The following is a 23108-nucleotide window of genomic DNA, read 5'->3' as shown; positions in this document are numbered from 1 at the left end:
GATGTCAAACTTCAACAGCAACTCACTGAATATATTATCTTGTTACTTCTAACTATATAAGAACCACTACAACATCAGTAGAAAATATACAAATACCAACTAACTCTCCAAATTCACCCACTTCACCGAGGTTGACAGTTTTGTCTTTTGTCTCATATCTTCATGATAAATCACGAGTGCTTGAAGTGCAGTGCAAGGCTGACTTTTGTTTGTCACCTTTTGACTTTTTTTGTACAGGAAGTGGTCCTTGTATGTCAACCGGTAATACTCAGAACTTCTTCTTCAAATGTGTTGCGCAGAACAAGAAAAGCCACTACGTCTGAATAGCTTTAGCACTGTTGTGACACTCTACTGTATGTTTATATGATATATATATTGTTTTAGATTGATCCTGACCTTGGAAACCACTGTTGACAAAACACACACCACAAGGTCCATTTAGCTTTTGACGGTACAAATAATTCCAGGTCAGGAAGTCAACAATCCTTAAGCCAACATGGATGAGACGTACATTAAGTGTTCGTTTCGTAAATAGATATTTGAACATCTGCTTCCACAACTGGGCAAACGTTATCTGCTGAGGACGATTAATGATAGAAAGCTGGAGAACAGATATTAAATTACCTATAGTGTTGAGATTTAATTTGAATTTAAGTTAAAATAGATACATATTGTTATTATAAATATTACTATTGGTGGTGGCAGTAGTATTAGTTGTAGTAGGCGAAGTGGGAGTAATAGGTAATAGTAGCGAGTAGCATAGCAGCAGGGTTTGGGGGGTTACTTTAAAAATGTAATCTGACACAGTTACTACTTACCTCAACCGTCGCTGTGGGTGAGCAAACCACTAAACCAGCAGCTGGGTCTCACAAAAACTACACAACTCTCTGAAAACAACCCAGGAAAATTTGGGTATGATGATGTATAAAGAATGACATATTTCAAAATTGTAATCCTGTTAAATAATCCATTTTTTTACTCAATGTAACTGTAATCTGATTATGTCTTTAAGTAAATAGTAAATAATAGTATTAGTGGTATAAATAGTAGTTACTACAGTTGCAGCGAAAGCATTAGTAGTAGTAGCCATTAGCAACAACAGTTTGATGCTAAAAATCTTGGTTTCTATTTTCTTTTCCAATATTTCTTTGTTCTGTTTTCTTTTACCATACACTTACATCAATACTCATTATTGACATTCCTCTTTATCTTGTATTTATTTGCACATTTGGTGGTTTTTTGTACGTTAGGTAGTTTACTGACTACATTTTTTTAAACAGGTAATTAGTAACTGTATCAGATTACATTTTTAAAGTAACTCTGCCTGGTATTTTTGGGATATTTTTTAAACTTTATTTGCAAACAAACAATACATGAACAGACAGACTAATACATTAATTAAATAAATTACACAAGGTTAATAAACATCACTTGTATTTTTACTGTATGTGAGTAATTTAATACATTGTTTGATTTCACTAAACAATAAAAAATAAACTATATTTAAAACTGTAAAATGTAGATTTTGTGAAGGGGACGGGTAGCGTAAAGAAAGTGACGTCATACTGCACTTCCTGGAGACGGTTGCTACAACAGCCCGCTGCGTTCTCTCTGGTTGCTGTAGTAACCCGGCTGCTACCAAACATTACCGTTAGCTAACTGTCACAACTACCGTGTCTGGTGGTTTCTGGTGGTTTCTGGTGGAGAATGGCTTTTGTTTCACAGAGTCAGAGCGACCCAAACGGCAGTTACACCTTCTCGAGCCGGCCCCGACCTGTGGAGACCCGGTCCAAATACCGGGAACCTCCGTCTGAACAGTAACGTTAACTTACGTTTGTTATGTTACTGCGCTAACCTCAGTGTAAACCTGCTAGCTCCAGCAGCTACCCTAGTAGCTAAGATACATCATAATATTATTATTACGATATCTCAAATCATCCAGCTGATGAAATACTACAGTAAATTAAATAGACGCTTGTTCTGTACTTTTACAGTACTTTATACTTATTATGAGGCAAATGTTTTATATTTTGCAGTATTCAGTTGTGTTCTGCTACCTGGATTTCTTTTTTCCAGGATGGAGAAGGCAGGACATAGTTGTCCAAATTTCAATGAGTAGATGGAGTAAGGAATAAGGAATAGTTCACTTAAAATGCATATTTTGATGTAACAGTTAGTTGTCTCACCCATAGTCTGTGGGCCAGCACTGATTGCAAACTATGCACTTTAGGATCCTTACTCCCTAAAGTCAAGCAGCAGAAGTTAAGTGACAATGTGAAAATGTCGGGCATTTATCCTTTGCTGCACAGGCTTCTTCAAATAAAAATTGGGGCATAAATAAAGTAGAGTATACCGAGTTCTTCATGCACCAGTACACTACTGGGAAGGGCCAAATTCTGTACAATGACTACTTATACTTCTGAAACATTGAAGATTTCTCCACTTTTATTTGAAAACAATTCTGAATGAAGGACTTTTATTTATAATCGAAGATTATTTACACTTGTATCACTACTTTCACTGAAGTTAATATTGTCAGTACTTTCCACCCTATTCAACTGTCAAGACCAGGACAACATGGGCAGAATTTGTGTTAAGGTCAGCTGTAATGAGCTGCCTGCATGTCTGCACTGTGTTTCTCCTTCACAATGTAGGACACACAGTAATTATGGAAACATTATGTATGACCGTCGTGTTGTCAGAGGAAACACTTACGCTCAACACATCATACCAACAGTATGTACCCATTTTACTATGCTTGATAATGTTTTTGCTGCTAGCTTTCTTTCAACACATTAAAAATATGTATTACCGCCCATCGTTGACAGACGGCTCAGCCAGACCCTGTTGAAATACAAAGGCAACAGGAGACCAGGAGGAGAGCCATTGCTCGAAAGCGAGCCAGGGAGCAGTTCAAACCCATGACTCCTGAGGCCCTGCAGGGCAGAAAACACATTGATGTCCAAACAGGTGTAGTACATTCAGTTCATCATGAGTTTGTCAAATGTGCTGCTGGAAACCAAAGCGGGTTACTAATACTATGACCTTTTATTTTCAGAGCTTTATCTTGAAGAACTGAGTAATGTTATCGTGGCTACAGATATCGACTGCCAGACTGATGCTTTCTTGGACAAACCAGCGACCCCGCTCTTTATACCTGCCAAATCTGGCAAAGATGTTGAAACCCAGATAGAGGAGGGAGAGGTTGGTGATTCAAATGGGACGCCTGATCACACTTTTTACTCTTAATAGCCCCAACATAGTTCTAATAACATTTATTAAACAATTTTTAAAGGGGAAACTCCACTGATTTTACATATAAACTCCCGTTTATAGTTGTCTGATGTCACTCAGGAGGAGCTGCTAACCTGAGTTAAGCCATCAGGGTTGTCTCAGCTTTGTCTTGGGGAATACAGATTTACAGTATAACAGAAACCCTGTGTTACAAACTTGCGGTGTGGAGTCAATTTAAAAGACACGGGAAGGGAGAGTTTACTTGTCCCCCAACTGTATGCAAGTGCAATACTACATTTCTGGAGGCCCCGTTGAAATAATTATTATCATGTAGGTGTTTAAGGACAGAGAACATGTACAATGTTTGCAGGGTTGATAAAAAATAAACCTGTTGAACCTAAAATGTTTTAAAATGCACAATGTAACACCACTTACTACTAGTATCCTCTGCAGTTGTTTGACTTTGACAGCGAGGTGCAGCCAGTGTTGGAGGTCCTGGTGGGTAAGACAATAGAGCAGTCTCTGGAGGAGGTGATGGAGGAGGAGGAGCTGGCCTGTCTGAGGGCTCAGCAGAGGGCCTTCGAAGAGCTCCGAAATAACGAGCTGGCAGAGGTGCGGCGGCTTCAGGAGCAGGAGAGACGCCACAGCGAGGAGAAAGTACGTACACTTTTTAGAAATATTTGGATCATTTTATTTTGTTGATGTATCTATATGACCAACAATTTAGACGTCTGCAAGCAGGCTACTAAAAACCTATTTCTTTAGCTTCTTGCTGCAAGCAGTGTGACACTACATGACCACACTGTTGGAGATATATGTATTTATGTATTATGTGAGGATGTGTTGGCACATATCTAGTAGACTGATCAGACTTATCCGTGGATAAGCTGTTTGTTTATATTGCCAGGGCGACACCGTTGTCAATGAAATCTGCTAAAACCATAAGCTCAGTCCCAATTACCAGATGATTCGAGCATTGACCTTAACACTGGCTATCTAACTACCACTGGCCTTTCTACGAACAATCTGTTATCTATGAAACTATCCATTAAACATTCTGTCTCTGTGTGCGTTGCTGTGTGCTTATTGCTGTGGTGTTTTTGCTTTGCATTTCCTAGATACCACTGGTCATTCAAACAGCGTGTCCATATATAACTACTGGCTTTGTCTTCATGCGTTTGCCACATTCCTAAAAAAAGCATCTTGTTCTGTGTGCTAGAGGATATTTCCTGTGACTCACTATCGTATCAAATCAGTACACTTGATCATTCACATTAAGAACATGTTTCTTCTGACCTCAGGAGCGTAGAATTGCCCAGCAGAAGGAGGTGCTGAGGAAAGAAAGAGAGACTGCAGAGAAGATTGCTGCCCGGGCGTACACTCAGCAGCACTTGGCTGACCTCCTCCCAGCGGTCTTTACCTCACTGAGAAGCCACGGCTACTTTTACGACCCTGTGGAGAAAGGTCAGCCTTTCTTTGGTCTCTGGCATCAACTTCCACACAAACTCTGCCTTCTCCTTTTCCGACACACGAGGGCATCACTGCACTCCGCTGCCCACAGTGGATCTGAGACTAGTCATGAATGAGGACATTGATATGAATTAGTGTTTAACCTTTTACCATATTTGTGGTTCTGATTTGCAGATATTGAGACTAATTTCTTCCCATGGCTGATGACTGAGGTTAACAACAGTTTGGATAAGAGATACACAGCGAGAGAGCTGCTGGACAGTAAGGGAATACAGTGTTATTTTTTTCTTAACTGTTTAGAAGGTGTTCCTCTGCTTAAGCTGAGCCATACTCTAATATACAAACCAGCTCTTTGTAAGTCGTGCACAAATCCTGTTAGCATCCAAAAGACTAGCCACTACCTACAAACACTCCATCATTAAGCACCAGTATTTATTTTTTATTATCTGTTCACTGTGCACCGCTAGTCCAAACATGTACACAGTCTGTCACAAGATAATACACAGGACTTGATCTAAAGGGAGCAGGGAGAAGATCCATTATCATCTGCCCTCGTGAGAGTCATGGATAAAAACTAAAAATAGTCAGAAATTCCAAAAGCCGTCCATCTAATGAAACAAAGTATTCCTGAAAGTAGAATAAACATAACCTTCATCTGAGTTGTTCAAGTTCAATCGAGGTGTTCTAGAGGCTGATGTTATCGTCCCTCACAGCTGAAAGGTATTTCACCAGTCCTCCTCCAGGGGTCATCAGGTCATAGACATTGTTGGAGTGCCATCTAGTGGTTCCATTTAAACATTACAGAGGTCGTTAATGTCACTGATTGAAACACTTCGTCCTCTCTTTCAGCTATCATCCACGATGTGGTCCAGAAGAGACTGGAGGGGTTCAAAGAGCTGCAGCCAGCTACACCGGACACATAGAGAGACTGAGTGATAATGGTTCACTGAGAAAAGTCAAGGTCATGAATGTACTCTCTAAAATAAAGTGATTATTTCCCCCTGATCAAACTACAATGTGTTGCCATTGATAACATCACTAATACCAGTGTTTGTTCCAATCTTAAAAAGGCAGCTTTATATTATATATTTTTGTCCACGTGTTTGCACATAGTGAAGAGATTCTGTAACTTTACTATGAAAATTGACCTTAACTGTTGTTTAAAGCAGTTGTTATTTGTTTTTTAAATATAATATATGGAGGAGTCCTAATAGCTGGCCTGCTAGAGCTGGTAAATATAAAAACATTTATATATGATGTATGAATTGGCTGCAGTCAGTGAATGAAGCAATATAAGGGGTCTCATTCTTGATCTTGGAAAACAGCTCTCATCAACATATTGTGGGCTTCATTGTGAATACATTACTGTAAACCCACAAAGGTCCAGTCATAAAACCAGACATGGTCACGCTCCCTTTCCCCTGCCAGTGGAAGATCTGTAACACGCAAACTTTTACTGTTTTTTGTTAAATGTATTCCACTCTTATCGTTTACCTCCTTTTTTTGTGATAACCAGTCAAAACAACCTTTTATTCTTTCAGGCACGCAGTGTATTTGTCCATTTTACCACTTATCAGAAGACATTTCCTGCCAGTTACCAGGTTTTTCAAAACACCCACCAGAGAAAAAACAGAAAGGTTTTATCTTGAAAAGAATGAATCAAGGAATGAGATATCAGTTCCAGACTAGGTGGGTTTATAGGAACTCCAGATATTTAGAGCACCATTCAAAGTGGCTTCCTGTGACTTTATCTATTTGCATCTGGCATCAGTCTGCAAACAGTTCGTTCAGGTGCTCGTACAGGCAAATTCAAGAATGTTTTGCATTGCTCTGCTAAATTTACACCCCGACAAAAACAAAAAAACAAAACAAAAAAAAGCGTTCGGTTGTGTGCAAATCCAAATTCCAAACAACCACCTGATGCATCAAAGACATTTATTTAATTATTAACTTATTTTCAAAAGGCTTAAAACTCTATTGTAGTTAGAAGAAAGTGCTCTTGATGATGATGTAAGTGGTGACAAAGGCTTATAGCCGGTTAAGTAGCACAAAGCGGTGTGCAGGGCTGTCACATCACTCTTTGGTTTCGTATTATGGTGCGAGGTAGGTCTAACCTCCGATATATACGGCTCTATTTTAATCCGCCGCACCCCATTGGTCGGCGCACCCTGTGACGCCTCCTCCCTCACAGCAGGGCAGATGACGCGCACTTCCCCCTCCTGAGAGCCACAGAGTGACAGGAAACTTTGTGCTGTGCTGCATCAGTGATCAGGGGGGGGACAGGTGACACACAGCTGATAGATGAGCTTTAAAATCAACTGATCCAGAGTCACAGATTGTATTAAAAGTCACTGCGCAAATAATTGTATCCTCATTAATGTGGTTATCTCAGTTAAAGTGACTTACACTAATAAAAGCTTTTCTTTTATTTTTAGTACAACAGCAAACAGAATTGAGTGTTTGCTGATAGGAAATACTTTAATGTTAGATTTAAAGGTGTGATTTATAGACATACATAATACTGTGTGATTTTACTGAGGAGATATAGATGGTACGTCCCCCACAGGCCTATTTGTGTTATTGTATATGTACTGTGTGTGTCTGTCAGGTCATAGTCTGCCACTAATTATCTGTGAAACTCAGGAAATACATTAAAAAAATAAAATGATAAACACATTAATGATATAATAGCACTCCAATTCATTTAATTTATCGATTACAGCAATGTTATTAATTTCTAGCTATAAAAATATAACAAATAAGACAATTGAAAGGATTTTTTTGCTACAAGTTTTTGAGTTTGGATTAAATATGAGCCAATTATTTTATATAGTAAAAGTATATAATTGGGACTGTTGCATTTAGTAAATGATGACGTCGAAACCACCAATCAACCCATCATTAATGATCATTAAAGTGACAGATGCGCAGAGAGAACAAGTTCATTACCAGAGATTAGTCCCAGCCTTTAATTAGACCACTGTACAGTACAGTATGTTCACATAAATCTGGATTTCATGGGCCCCTGAACCTCATCCTCTAATGGGGATGCAAGTCTCTCCGTTTCCATGCCAACGACCCTCAAACCTAATACTCTGATTGTTGTGGTTTTAACTACCTCAGTGTAGGTGGGGGGGGGGAAACGTAAGAAAAGTCCCTGAAGTAATCGAGAAACTGTCTTTGGTTTTGCGTGGGGACCCCCCCCCCACACCCTTAGAGTCCCCTAATGGTCCCCGATCCCTGGCTTGCGACAGCAGGAACTAGGAATCGGCCCGGCGCCACAGTTGGGATGGATGAGCGCCATATTGCGCCTGGGTGAACAGAGGGAGGGGGAAACCTGCGACCGCTGAACAACCATCATCTCCAAAAACACCCCCATCAGCTCCGGTAAGACCCCCGAATGAGCGGACCACTGACTGAAACACCCCTCCTTCCCTTTGCAGGCACAGCGAGCTCCGAGCTCTACTTTAAACACACTTCTCTTTTCATTTTGCGCACTTTTTCTGCTGCACAAAGGAGGCAAATCTCCCAACAGGTGTCAGTGGGATTATAGTGAGGATGTGGTTGACTGCAGCACGGATCAAGCTCCTGCACACACACAAAAAAAGGGGGGGGACATTGATAAAACAGTTTTTTAAGATGTGTTTTCATGATGACATATTTGCCCTGTGTCGCTGATCAAAGAGGTGGATTTTCTCGTTTGCTGGGCTTGGATCTGTTTCCCTGTCTTTGTGGGTGTGTACCCGCTTCACTCACAACACAGCCCGGAACACCTTCCGTGGAAATATACCCTCGGTTTGTTTCATTTTCTAACACTGTAACAACCTTTTTAAGAGGTTACATGCGTGAGTCTGTGCATTGATGCTTATCTGTAGGGAAAGGCAACATTTGTTTCTTAAAGCGATACAGAGCTGATCCCGATGTACAGATACTGGTGTAAATGGCCTCCGTGGATCCGGATTCAGGGTGTGGGTTTGTTGGTGATTTATGTCGTCAAAATAAAAAATAAAAAAGGTTAAGACAGAGCAGGGTGGGGACTATAACTTTATCATAGTTAGTTAACGTTAGTGGGTGAGGCACGTTGAGTTACCATATTTACCCTGCCTGGATGATTCAACTGGGTCAAGGTAGAAGGAGAAATGCAGAACTTCCGGTGTTACATTTCAGAATAAAATGATTTAGAGTAAAGCTGCAATAAGGGTTGGGTTTTGGAATATAAAGTTTAAATATTAAATAAAAAAAAATTGAATATTTGATGTTTTAACAGAATTATTTAATCAGAGAAATATACATTAGGTCTTTAATGATACATTTCATCAGTTGAACTCAAAAGTATTGTCTGTGATCAAACTATTTTTGTTCGTTTGTAGATTAATCGATTAATCAGTCACTGAAAACTTAATCATGTCATATATCGAGCATAAATTGCCAATAATTGTGAGGATTTGCTACTTTTCTCTGTTAAATATTATTGTAAATTGAGTATTTTTATGGTTTTGGACAGTTAAACAAAACAATACACTTGAAACTGTCATCAAGGGCTCTGAGAATTGTTTGATTTTTTCCCCCACTACATTCAGATTTTATAGACTAAATCCATATTAAATTTATCAACTCATATATGACAAAAACATGTCTTAATGTTCATACACAGAATAGCATAAATAAACAAGACAATAAGCTCAACAAAATATACATTATGTAAACATAAACAACAACAGTAACAAGCAATATGCAAATCGTAAGAGCTTTATTGTTTTATGGTAAAATGTGTAACAAACAGCATTATAATGTAGTACTGTAGTGCTGCAGAACTTCCCCGGTCTACAAATCTTGTTCAGGATTTAAGAAAACAGGTTTGTTTGGTACACACCCCAAAATATCACAAAATCATAATTTGATTAATTTTATTTTTTTTCATAATCGTCAATCGCACACATCTTTCAAAATAATCACAATATTGATTGTTTATTAAGATGCCCATTAGCTTCTGTATATTAGTCACTATCAGTCTATTAGCGACTGTTATTATCAACTATTGTGTTTTTAAGCCCTAGTTTCAGTCACAGAGTTATTGGGATGGAGTGCCACTGTTTCCTTCCTGTTGAAAATGTTTATATTAAGGTTAAAATACAAAATTAAAGCTGCAAGCAGCGATGGACGGGACCTCGCACTCCACGCAACATGGGGCGTGCTGCGGCCGCGTCACGTGCCGTCGTAACAACCTGCGGACCACGACATGAAAATCTCACGTAAATCAGCTCAAAATCGCCACGCAGTGCTTACTTCCTGTTGCCACTAGGTGGCACTATCACTATATGTTCAGGGCGGGACTCTTATCAGACATGTGAAGTTTGGAGCCGATTGGACAATGTACACTCAAGTTATAGCAAATTCGTGTTTTGTGGCGGTACATCAAAATTTCCCACCACAGACACGCCCCCTCACCGCAGTCATCTCATATTATCAACAATGTGTTTTGCATTTCATAAGTAAATTTCAGCTGGATCTGATCATCCTGCTAGGAGAAGAACATGAAAGTATAAAACGTAATACTTCCTGTTACCGCTAGGTGGCGCTCTAACTGTTACCGAATATTATCACATAGACGTGTTCAGGGCGGGACTCTTATCGAACGTGTGAAGTTTTGTTGCAGTCGGATCATGTACGCAGAAGTTATTACGAATCCCTCTTTCATGGCTAAGGTTTGAAATTGGATGCCACAGGACGCCACGGGCACAATGTTGGACGAAGAAAACTGACTGCACTGACCAATTCTGAAGTAGATCCAGTAAAACCTGTAGGAGGAGTTAGTTAAAATAGAAGTCCTGAAATGCCAAAAATGTCATCACAGTGTGGCATTCTTCAAAATGGCCAACTTTGACGGCACGCCACGGACACGCCCTTCAACGTACAGTTACAAATTCAACAGCGTTCATTCAGCACCATGTTTTGACTGTACTGACCAATTTTGAAGCAGATCAGATAAATTCCCTAAGAGGAGTTCGTTCAAATACAAGCCCAAAAAGTCAAAATGACCACAAAATGATGAAAATTAAAAATTGAAATGGCGGACTTCCTGTGGGTTTTGGGGCATGGGTCCAAGAGGCTTTTCTGCTTCTTTTATCATGATACACATGCGTACCAATTTTCGTACATGTGGGCCTTACGTGTCTTGGGGGCTGATTCCGGGGGGCGTGGCTTAGACCTTTGGCGGCGCCCGTGCACGGGGACAATGTCATATCGGTATTTTAGCTACGTTTGAATTTTGTGCAAATGTTCATGCCATTTAGAGCATGTTGCGGGGGCCAAATATGCGGTCGAAGTCCCAGAGGTATAATAATAATTCCTAGAGAAACAATAGGCTCCTTGCACTTGTTAGTGCTCGGTTCCTAATGATGGTTCTTATTGTAAAAACGCTTCCTCGACGTGCTCTTATTTTGAAGTCCGTGTCGCTTGGCTCCCTGCGCCGTGCTCGCCTGCTGCCGTTAGCTTTGTTAGCTCCGCGGTGATTCATCCTGATGACTGTCGCCTGCAGGAGTGCCGAGCTGCTCTCCGCCGGGGGTTTAAGTAACGCCGAAGTGGCTGAAACTCGTTTCTCCTCTTTCTCTTGTCTCTCTCTTCAGGTCGACTCAGAGAGGAGCAACAACGGAGCAGTAGTATCTACTGTGGAAACTCTTTATTTTCTCATTTAAGGGGCTCCTCGCACAGAGCTTGGAAGAAAGGACAGAAACATGCCGAAAGCGGTGAGTAACGTTATTGATTTTGTTTATTCATGTTTTAAGTCTCTTGTTTGTTGTGTCACTACTTTATAGGCAGTCAGGGCTGAACTCAAACATGACAGGTAGCGTCAATGGAGGGTTAAACTCTCCAATTTAGGTGTAATTTATCATCTTTTCTTACATTAAAATACTAAATTTATATTTAATTAACAGTACTTACTGTTAAATATGTGATACAGTGGTATACTGGAGCTAACGCTAGTGCTTTATTACATTATATTCATTGGGTGGTTCTTGGTTTAACAGGGATTTAAATTGGATTTACTGAGGTTAGATGATAGTTAATGTTTTCTGTTTTTCTATTAAATCACATCACAGTGGCAGATTTCCAGTGTTAAAGTGATGCTGTCAGAGTAGTTTCCTCCACTTCCAGCTGGAGTGATCACTGTGAAACATTTAATTACATGTATTTATTGCTTTTAAACTCTCAGTGAATGAGTCAGACACCAAGAAAAATAAATAAATGTGGGTTTAAACTAAACAAGAAATAAACTTTTAAGGACTAAATCACAACCAGAACAATACCCCTTTTTTATTCCACTATCACTGGGCTGAATTTGAATTATGTCATAAAAACTTAAAATATAAGTAGGGTCTGTGTTAAAGGGGAATGCCGCTCAAATCACATGCTCTTCTCATATCCTGTGGGGGTGTCCCATATGTGAGTAAGCATCATCCACTTTGCTCTCCAACGCTAGGAACAAGAACCTTTTTGAGACTGATGTTCAAGACAACTACAGTGCAAAGCAAAGTGTTTGATTTTTTTTAAAGCTTGCTCACAGCGTGGGTGGACATAATCACAGGATCTATATCTTTTTGAAAATCGTTCTCTGTCATGCTTGTGCACTTGTGCAACATTATAAACAAAGTGGGGGTGGTGGAAAATGTCCTGTTTATATCCTCGGGAGGTTGAGATGAATACAAGGTTCTCTCTGGGTCTTGTGAAGTTATTATTTTTCTAGGTTGAAAATTGGGGGTTTGCTTCCCACTTAATGTTCCCATAGTCATCGCACAGTGACTTACAGTATTTACAGTACCGGTGACTTTTAATCATCAGAGAAGCAGAACTAAAAAGGCCCAAAAAGCAGTATTTGATGAAGCTGTTCTAAATATTTGAACAGGTTTTTTGCATCCAGTTGCTCCTGACTCGCGGTGCCCCACCCCAACTATTACATACTCTGCATTCGCACATGGCAAACGTCCCTCCCTAAGCTCACTGTCTGGAATTATCGAGCATTATAATATTATTATATTTGTTTTACAGTATTAAGCAACATGTGATGGACATTTGTTAGACGTACATACGAGTAAAACATATTTAAAAGAGAACAAAATGTTGCCCTGTCCTCTGTTCTTTATTTAAAAAGTAGAAAAGAAAGTCCAGAGTTGCCTAAAACATACAATTACTAAAGTCTAATAAATAACTTACGTAAAAGAGGATCAGAGTTGGAAAGATTTTAGTGAAAAAGGACATAAACTTCCAGACAGAGACAGGTTGAACAGGGCAGCGTATTGTGATGACAGTGACTGAAAAGCCCCGGTCAGTGTCATAAAGTGTGTTGTCGGTTTGTTTGTAATGGCCTCACGGTTGTCATGAGCGTCGCCGTGGAAATGACATCATTACTGTCTGATAGCAGCACCACAGCGAGTCCAGATGCCACAAAACAGCCTTTTTGGACGATAATGTCAGACTGTTTTCTTTTCCATGATACAAAGACGAGAACACAAGCCTTGGGTTTTATTTTTATCTTCTGGTTTGCTGTCAATGCCTCGTGACTGAGCCGGCCCTTCTGCAACATAGCAAGAAAAATATCAATATGACACTAAGTCTGCTTTAATGAAGTTATTCCTTTTTTCTTTTCTTTTTTGATGCAGTTTCCTTCAGAAAGCTTCGTGCTCTGGAGTTAATCCAGCAAATGTCGAGGCACACTTTGTGCACTGGCAGGATATGTAAATAAGGGTTTATATTTTGAGCTCTGTGGAAAGTGTGTAATTAGATTACTAGTTTGAAGAGTGTCAGTGGCTGAAGCCTGTAGCCAGAAATGTAGTGCGGGAGGCAGGGTGATGGCACCCAAAAGCTACGGTCAGATGAGCCTTCTGTTACATACGAGCTGTTTAATTTATGGCTTCATGTACAGATTATTTTATCAATTAATCCATTGATTGTTTAGTCTATACAGTGTTAAAAAAGTGTGACAAAAAGCCACTTACAGGTTCTCTGAGCCCACGGTGATGACTTCAGTTTGCTTCTTTTTTCCAATAAATGGTCCAAAACCCAAAGATATTCACTTTACTGTCATATGATGAAGAAAAACAGCAATTATTTGGCATTTCTGGTTATAAAACTGCTGTAACGATTGATAGACTATTATCAGAATAGTTGATGATTCAGTTTCTGTTAATTGACTGATTCATTAATCAAATAATTCTAGCTCTAGTTGTTAATTGCCTACCCATTTGTAAAGCATGATATATAAGTTGGAATAGTGATATACAATATCATGGTAATGTTCATTTTTGATGCCACCTGACATCAGGCACCTTTTGTTAATTGATCAATAAATAATTTGAATGCCAAAGAAGCAAAAATCAGTCATAAGAATCCTTCAAATCTGTATAATTTGAACTAAATTGTCATTAAACTTGCAGGAAATTCTTCTTTCTTTCATTTTGACATGTACAACATGTAAGAATAATTTGGGTAAATGCACCAAAAATGACAATACTGTATCAGCAAAGCACGTGTTGTGAGTCAAAACAGTTTTGGTTGTGATATACCTGCCAGATAATGAACTGAACATATCATAGCATCCTCTTGCCCCTCTTTCTCCCGACCGTTAGTGTCTCTCTTCACTGCTAACTGTTATATGATACAAAAGTCTAGGAATTGAATTGTAAAGTAACCGTAGTCCCGGAAAAAAGCAAAGATCAAAGAGGATAAAAGTGCTAACTTGCCTTAAATCTGATCCTAACTGGCTCAGAAACCTACAGGCAGTCTGAATTATTTCAGCTTGGATACCTGGCATCATATCAGACATTCCAACGTCGTGTGTTGGGAAAAGAGAAACTCATTTTTTTTCTAACTTAGGACCAGCTCAGCGGTAGGATGTTGGACCAGATTTGAGGACTAGTGAAGGCTCCTGTATTGGTGTCTGTGTGACTCATGTTGCACTTATCTGAGTGACACATTGCCAGAAGTAAATGATAGTCCTCCTTGGCTCTCCCAGAATCCTGTTTCCTCTCGATCACGGCACGGTGACACAAACCGTACAAGGCGTGGCCACGATCAACATGGATGGGTGTTTCCTTTTCATGTCCAGTGCCATTGTTAGTGTTTGTTCCTTTTAAATAATTGATAACTCAATCATGCCCCGGAACGCCCTCCAGGCCTGATTCACGAAACCAAAAATGGTTACAAGTCCTCTCTTTGATCCGTACAACTGCTCTACACTCAAGTACTAGCAGTCGTTAATGGCCTATTACTCCCAGACCATTTCAGAGCAATCCCCATGGTGACTCCCATTGCCAAAGGGTCTTGTAAAGCCATGTAGACTATGCAGAGGGGTTAAATATTGAATGGTCCTCACCGAAGAATGCAGTGCGACCTATTCACAGTTTAACTACTGAGGTGTTGACCACCTCATTTCTTTAACTTGACCCAGAGCGGCTCCTTAACCTCACCACTGAGCAGTCTGAAGGAAGGGCAGTTTATGATTGTATAAGGCAGGAAAGGATGGCGTGTCCTTATACTTTAGAGGGTTAGAACGAGGAAATATTTTAGTATTCTTGAGGAATGGGTTGATTTATTAGTTTACAGAATAGTTAATTTACTTATTGTTAAATCAAATAAAAATTAATTGTCTAAACTCTGGCTGTAAATGTGACCTTTGTAGTTCTGTGGATTATTTCAGGGTGGTAGATCTGTGATATATTGGACAGACTGTGAGCCAGAAGGGTTAATAAGACACACTGTCTGTCTTTTGCATAGAATACTGTGTTCTAGTTTGTTTTAGCTACATATTTACTCTCACGTCTGTTTGGTAAATTTGTAGCTAGGGCCAGGGGACTGTTAGCTTAGCTTTAGCATAAAGGCTCTAAAACTTAATTAGCTCCTCTCAAACTCACTCATTAATACGTTATATATATATATATAATCCCTCGTAAAATGTGTGCTTAAAATGTACAAATTTAACAAATGAGATACAACGTGATAATTAATAAGCTTCAGAGGTTCTAAAAGGTGGGTTTTTGTTATGTATGCCACGCTACCTGTTTCCAGTCTATATGCTAAGCTGCTGGCTGTAGCTACATAAAGTATTTACTGTACACACACGAGAGTGGTACCAATCTTCTCATCTGACTGTGTGTATGAGCTGATTCTCAGAATGACAAACTATTCCTCTAAATGTACAAAAAACAGTATTTCAAAGTAAGAACCAAGAAATCTGATAAGTTTATGTTCTTCATTGCAACTTTTCAGTCGTCAATACTGTAATCAACTTTTTGTACTGCATCCTCTGCGTTACCATAGAGCTCTTGTTACTTGTTGTTGTTCCTTGGTTACCAAAGCTGTGTACCTTCCACTAAGAGTGTGAAAATGTGCACATGATCTGTGTCACTGTAGTTAGTTGTGTAGTTAGACTTGCTCCTGCAGCTAAGAGTATTGAGTCAGTTATTTCTGTAATGACCTGTGAAGCAGGGCTTTATATGGTTAATATGGACGTCTGTACTTTCCTCTGACTAAAGTTGCTCATTGTGGAACTCTGGGTCTTCGCCCGGTATATTTTTAGCATATGTGTCATGTTTTCTTTACCGCTCTGAATGGCCTAAGTTTATTGTGAGTTACCGTTGGAGGACTTACTTTCAGATCAGATATCACTCACTCAGTGGTTTTCTATTGGCTTCTGCTCCGCACATTCACATATTCCATTCTCTGATGGTTAGGGTGTGTTTTTTTAGGTGCTCCATCTGTAACTGTTGTAAATAAAGACTGTGATGTTGAGAGAAAGCGTCACAGAAGTCAGAGCTGCTGCTTGTAAATCATAAAATCACTTTTAAACAAGGGAAGTCTCAAAATATCGCCTATTAGAGCCATTTGGGATCACTTCTGCTGCAGTTTTGTGGTAGTTTTTGGGAATCGGCTCCACTAGAATGTAGATGATGATAGCGAAGCACTGCTGGGGCACTGCAGCTGAAAGGGGATCTTTGTTTTGCTGTGTAAAGTAAATGCAGTGTTTCCCCTCCTTCCCCTGCCTTTTAGCTGGTCGCCCTGTTGGACAGTTGACTCCAAAAGTTTCAAATTGTAAAATGCACATGTGGCAGAGCTACAAACTCTATGTGGTTTTGAGTCCTTCACCACTTCAATTTTTTTGGTAAAGAAAAGTTTTCCTTGCCACAGATCCTGAGTCAACTCTGCTAACCTCACTTGAAAGCAGCAGATGAAAAGTGGGTCATCCTTGAATATCCACTGTCTAGACTACTGTGTTCTTACAATATCCTGAACTGTGGTGAGGCGCTTTCATCCAATGCCGTGATTGGATTTGCCTTCTCTGTAGGATTTAAGCCTGTCAGTTAGTTGCTCAGCCTGTGTAGCTTCATAGGAGTCGGTGGAGCTCTGAGTCACCATAGAGTCACTGCTGCAGCCCAGACATCCCTTTTCCAGTGGGCGTCACTGAATTTGTTCACTGCTGAGGCTCGGAGCTACTCACAATGGGCTGGAGATGAAAGATGTCACTGAGAGGCTCTGTTAGCGGGCTTTCTGTCTCCACTCTGTGTCCACCTCTTTGTAGCGTTTTCACTGAGCATTAATAAGTTCAGTCAATACTTTGAGGGTCTGTGTCTTTTCATAACCCCACGCAAATACCAGAGACATTTGACATTATACCCACAGAAAAGAAAGTCTGCATGTGCATTACCTCAAAGCAGCTATTGTAAATATTTGTGCATTGTTGCATGGCCTTTGCTGATCTAACCAAACCTACAATACAGAATATTGTTTCTCTCCATTATGGGACATGGTTGACGTCAGTCCTCATTATTCTGTGCAGCTCACCAGTCATGCTATTTGTAATGGTTTTGAAATTGCACATTAATCACTGGGGTGGATCCCTGTGAGTGGACATTAAAATTCACTGTTCATCAAGCAGGTTTCAGTTAGATGGACCACCTCTTTTTGTATGCACAGGCCCTTCTGATCAATCATTAACTAGAGAACTGAAAGACATGCCTTATTTTTTCTTCTGTGAATGGGACTGAATGACTGAAGTAGCTGCCATATTTTAGTCTATCATTCAGAATAACATCCACGGTGTCTCTTATCAGCTTGGTTCATTATGAGTGGAATTAGTGTTAGATATGCTACTTCTTAATACTCGTAGTTCCTTATGATCAGAACTTAGAGCTTTCATTGAATATTCTTACCAAAAACACCATAGATTTTACAGAAGAATTCCCTTAATCAGCCTGTTTGACTCTGAGAAAGCAGAGATAAACACAGCACCCTGTGTGTTTACTCTGCAAATACACCCCCTTACCAAACACACACACACCAAAGCAGAGCACTGCAGTTTAGCACACTTTACAACGGTTTGGTCCTCACCTATGAGAGCCTCTCTGTTGCTCCGGGTCAGCTTTTGAACTCTTGTTTTCTCATGTTTTTCCACAGGTCAATGTTCGCGTCATCACTATGGACGCTGAGCTGGAGTTTGCCATCCAGCCCAGCACCACCGGCAAGCAGCTGTTTGACCAGGTACAGTGCATATCAGTGCATCAGTGTTGATGCATAAATATGTTGTCAATATCACTTTTAAAAGGTTTTGGAAACAAAACGATGTGGAAATGATAAACAATTTGGAATTGGGTCTTTTTATTTATAGAAAAGATCAATAAGTGGGCCCGTCATGGTCTTGTGGTGCTGATGAAAACAGATATACATAAACAGTACATACACAATAAGTAATTTGTAGATGACAGTTTCAATACCACTTGTCTGTATGATAAATATGAAGCTAGAGCCAGAAGTCTGTTAGCTTAGCTTAGCACAAAGACTGGAAATGGGGAAACCGCTATCCTGGCTCTGTCCAAAGGTAACAAAATCTGCCTACCAGCACCTCTAAAGCTTGCTAATTAACAAGTGTAATTTGTGTAATCCCTACAAAAAAAGAAAATTGTTATATACTATTTCTCTGCTGGGAACAACTGTGTGGCATTGAGCAGAGACTCCAGGAAGTAACTTATCCCTGCCAAGAAATAGCCTCGAACTTAAGTCGGCCACTGTCTTTTTTTGCTACCTGTTTTTTTTGTATGGATTAAATGATATAACGTGGTAATTAGTGAGCTTCAGAGGTGCTGTTAGGTGGATTTAGTTAGCTTTTCACTGAGCCAGGCTAGTTGTTTCCCCCTTGTTTCGAGTCTTAATGCTAAATTAAGCTAATCAGCTGCTGGATCCAGCTAAATATTTAATGCACAGAAGAGTGGTATCTATCGTATCATTTAACTCTCGGCAAGGAAGCAAATTTCCCGAAATGTTGAACTTTTTCCTTTAAGCTAACTGGCTTGACATCACTGAGAGAGATCTGTGTTAGGAGAAAGTGTCTGCCCTCATTATCATCCCTCCAAAGCTCTTTCCATTCATTACATCCAGGTCTGAAAAGTTATCTCCTACAGACTGAGATTACAGGAGCTTTTGGCTTCAAGTGTCCGTTTTATCAGTCTCTGTCTTCCCGCTGAGGTTCAGGGATTATTATAAATGGTTTCCTGTCTTGAACAATTGCATTAAGCAGACAAAGAGAACTAGAGGCATTCATTAAACAAATGATTAAATAGCAGTCATGGATAAAGTCTGTGAGGAAGTTACAGTCTCATAGCAGAGTGAAAGGTGTGGCCACAATATTGGGACCAGAGAGAATTTCCTCTTGCAATGGTAGCTCCTTAACATAGGACATTTGTGTGATCATGGACTGAAGCTAATCTATTTACCGAATATTAATTACTGAAAAATAATCTTTTATAGTAAAATACATTTAAATTTTTTTTTTTTTCATAAATGAATGCCACTATCATTTTACCTCAAATGTATTTCACCAGCTGTGTATAAAATGTTGAAGTTAGTTAGTGGGTTCATATTTGTCCATTACAGCGACTGTGGTTACGCAATAACTAGAAGTGGCACAGTACAGAATTGTTAAGGGAGGACTTTTCCTCTCGTATACAATACTATTGTGAAGCTCAGTACCTAAAATCCAAATGTAGATGACATGTCATTAGCGTGAGCTCCTCTGAGGCTCTGTGACAGCACTGGGGGAGGAAAAGCATTGTTTTAGCCACTTCCTGTATAACTAGTTTTTCAATAGCGAGTGTAGCCGACTGTGTCAGGGGATTCTCTCTTCAACTCAAAAGCACTGTAGAGTTTTTGTTTGTTTGTTTTTTTGTAAAACAAGAAAAATGAATACAAAGATGAATACAGACATAATATCCCTAAAAATCAACTAGAATAACAGCATATTCAGAATTTGGTATATTATGTGTCTCACTGATGCCACATGCCCTTGTGCATACTGCTCTAAAACCCAATGTGTGGTTTTGTTAAAGGAAGGCCTTTTCGCCTTTGACATCTCTCTATTTATAGGTGTTGGTGAATTCCCCCGCCTACTTGTTAGAATGGCTCTCAGAGGGGTGTGCCACAGATAATCACTCAGTCCCTGTGATAGTATCAGACACAGTTCAGTGCAAGATACAATTTCCAAAATTGAGCATGGGAAATGGTCTATGAAGCCTCACACCTTGTCTGAAGTCTGAGCAGCCGTTCTCAGAGTTTGGCTGACATTTAGCCTTGGTGGTCGTGTCCCTGAAGTCTGTCAGCAGCCTGATTTAGTTTTAAATGGGTGCTTTGGCAGTAATCAGCCGTTAAGACACAGGAGTACGCTCACAGAGTGTTAAACAGGTTCTATGGAAATGCTGAGTAACAGCAGTGAGCTCATTTCCAGGGAGAGTGTGAGGCCTGGTGTGGCCTGTGTGGTCAGTGCTGATCATAGCCTTAGTCCCTGTCATGCTACTCTTAAACTCGCTCTTAGAAACTTCTGCCACTCCCGTACACACCCATGTAGAGTTTCACTTCCATAAAACGCACGGTTGTTTCATTTTGCCTTGAACCACAATTGGAAAAATCCCAGCATTTGCGGTTTACAGTAGATGTACTGGTAGCCATGTCGATCCTCAGTGTGCAGGAGGATTGATGTTAAACAGGTGAAAACATGGCAACATTTGAAACAGTTCAGCGATGTCTTGAACTGAATCCAAGTCGGAACAATCTGGTTGACAGGTGTCAGGAGCAAAATATGAAACTAGTTCACTTACACACCCAACCCACATTGTAAAAGCCTCAGAAATTGCTGCCAAACTGTTCCAAGTAAAGAGAGAGAACACGTTGCATGATGGCTCTTGTTTGATATGAGACTGTAGCAGAAATATTATTGGATATTTAGCTTTGAAATACTGGCTTTGTAATACTCCCTGTACCGTTAAGTCACAATTAATCCGTGGTTTGACAGCAATAAACCCATTTCCTTTGGGCTAGTACCTACTGCCCCCCTCACCACTCCCCACCACGAAACAGTCTTTGTGCTGGTCCCTGTTTGGGGCCCAACTGGTTGAACCCCTCCCTTCCCCTCCTCAGTCGCTGGAGGACTCGGCCTCGTTATTAAGCCCAAAGGATGCAGTGTGTAATGCTTTTTCAGCCCTGTGGCATTCCTCTCCCTCACCACAGGGCCCGAGCTCCTATAAACCAAGCAGAGAAACTTTCACTCTGTCAGATCGCTGTAAGATGAGGCTGCAGACTTAAGTCATGCTAATTGTTACTGGCTACCAGTACATATACTGTAAACCACAACTGCACTGTTCAACCTAAAACAAATCTGAAGCTCTTAAGAAGTTGACAGAAATTGTAAAAGTTTAGCTTCATCAACCTGACTGCAAATGTTTCACTGAGTTTACAGTTTTGTAATCATTGCCAGAACGAACTAGACTTGTGCTTCTGCTTATAACAGCTTGCAAAAAGGAGTTTGGCTGCTCTGTTAAATTGATACAGATCTATGGGTTAATACAATCACCAGATATTTTGCAAGCAACTGCAGAGTAGAGAGAGCAGAGTATGATTCAGTTTCCTCAAAAAAGGCCTGGCCTACTGTATATAATATTAGTTTGAACTGTTAGTGTATGTGGGTGCTGGCTGTTAATAGGTTAATTCATTGATCCATGGAACACTTGTTTGGGTCCAGGTTGCTACAGCTTAATCAATTAAATCATTATTTTTAACTGCTGGAAAGACAAAAAAACCCAAAAGGTATTGAATTGCATTCTATGTGGTTTTAAAAAGGCCTTAAAAAGTTTTAAATTCAACTTGGTGAACACTGCAGAATTTCAGAGTTTTAAGTGTTTTGTTTTCTGTAATTTTACTTAAAATGTTCATTGGAGCGACCTAGCAACCCATTAAAGTCAAAGCCGAAGCTGCCAAACCAACATGCTGCGATGTCAGTTTACTAAACCTGTGTCCCCTGATTCAAGATTTAATCCTCCTCTAATGAACTGTATTATTTTCAGTATTATTTGGCCGCAGGTGTTCATAACATGTGCAGCATGTTTTTAAAGCCAGTTCTTTATTTGTCAAATGAAGTACAGTGCTGTTAAAGGTTAGTAAGCTCACCCAGGAAAATGGTTACTTCCCTGACAGCACTGAGGTTGTACCAACTCTCTACAGTAGTTTATCCCCTGAGAAAAATGGTTCGGTATCTGTAGCCCACTCTGTTTCTCTGCCTCTCACTCTGTAGACCCCAAAGCAAAACCACCATGAAAGGGCTGATTGTTTTCTGAGGCCTTATGAGTTTCATTACAGGTGAGATGCAGGGTTAGTGTTTAGTGCTCTCTCATTTCAGGCCCCTTCTAGTGCTTGTTGTTGATTCACTAAATACAACCACCAGAAAGGGTTCCTAGATCAGAGCCAATTCATTTTTTTTTACTCCCACAGGTCAGTCTGCCCTGTATTTTGTCTCCTCTAGTAAGAGGGGGAGTTTGATTTTCATTTTAACCTTGGCTGGAGCTTATCATTGGGAATGGGCCTGGCCCAAGTGTCAGGGTGTTGATTCAAACTTCGCCCAGGCAACTTAACACCTCACCTGGTGACTGGGTGGGGAATTTGGCAGTGATGCATTCAAAAAGGGCCCGGCACAGGGATCGCCCCACTTAACGGCGCACACACATACACACAAAAACATGAATTCCTACATGGGGCTGTTGGAAAATTGCTCTGCCTCTCCGAAGGCCATAAAGAGCCTCTGGTCGTTGAGGTTTTTCCTTAGGAGCCAGTGGAAAATTGTTGCTCCTCCTGTCGCATAAGTCATTATTCCAGATCTATAGCTGGGTTTTCACTTTCTGCCTCAGTCAGAAATTGGTTGAAAAAAAATCTTCAAATTGCTGATCTGAAAAAGTGTTTCCAGTGTGGTTGAAAATTAAAACTGGGTTCATAATCTGCCTTGTAGACGTTAGTAACGAGGAGTTTTGGCTATCGCAGTTTTGCCAGAAAGTATCAGCCTTGTAAGTTGGAGCAGACTCCCCGCCGCCTCCGCCACC

The 23108-nt window shown here is 40.1% G+C and overlaps 2 protein-coding genes across 3 annotated transcripts in view; both read left to right on the top strand.

The window, feature by feature from the left end:
- Window positions 1-1614: 1614 nt before the first annotated feature.
- On the top strand, window positions 1615-5714 carry rsph3 (radial spoke head 3). Its single transcript, XM_051408576.1, has 8 exons — window positions 1615-1817; window positions 2655-2736; window positions 2829-2970; window positions 3059-3204; window positions 3688-3891; window positions 4536-4698; window positions 4879-4965; window positions 5554-5714. The coding sequence occupies exons 1-8, from the start codon at window positions 1708-1710 to the stop codon at window positions 5625-5627; spliced, it is 1008 nt and encodes a 335-aa protein (XP_051264536.1). The 5' UTR covers window positions 1615-1707; the 3' UTR covers window positions 5628-5714.
- A 2273-nt stretch (window positions 5715-7987) lies between these two features.
- ezrb (ezrin b) overlaps window positions 7988-23108 on the top strand; it is a 36091-nt gene continuing 20970 nt past the window's right edge. The window contains exons 1-3 of one of the 2 annotated variants that reach the window (XM_051408575.1): window positions 7988-8091; window positions 11331-11450; window positions 18151-18234. In XM_051408575.1, the coding sequence (XP_051264535.1) occupies window positions 11439-11450; window positions 18151-18234 (96 nt within the window). In that variant the 5' untranslated portion in view covers window positions 7988-8091; window positions 11331-11438. Of the gene's footprint in view, window positions 8092-11230; window positions 11451-18150; window positions 18235-23108 lie in introns of those variants that run through there. The other variant, XM_051408574.1, reaches the window with a different exon arrangement.

Source organism: Dicentrarchus labrax, unplaced genomic scaffold, assembly GCF_905237075.1.
Source record: "Dicentrarchus labrax unplaced genomic scaffold, dlabrax2021, whole genome shotgun sequence".
Lineage (NCBI taxonomy): Eukaryota > Metazoa > Chordata > Actinopteri > Moronidae > Dicentrarchus > Dicentrarchus labrax.
The sequence above is the reverse complement of the archived record's forward strand: the minus strand, read 5'-3'. Positions and strand labels throughout refer to the sequence as shown.

Excerpts from the sequence above, each read along its gene's own strand:
- rsph3 (XM_051408576.1), top strand. The coding sequence starts at position 1,708 with ATGGCTTTTGTTTCACAGAGTCAGAGCGACCCAAACGGCAGTTACACC. Across the intron at positions 2,971-3,058 it reads ACACATTGATGTCCAAACAG|AGCTTTATCTTGAAGAACTG; the intron begins GTGTAGTACATT and ends TTTTATTTTCAG. Across the intron at positions 3,892-4,535 it reads GACGCCACAGCGAGGAGAAA|GAGCGTAGAATTGCCCAGCA; the intron begins GTACGTACACTT and ends TTCTGACCTCAG.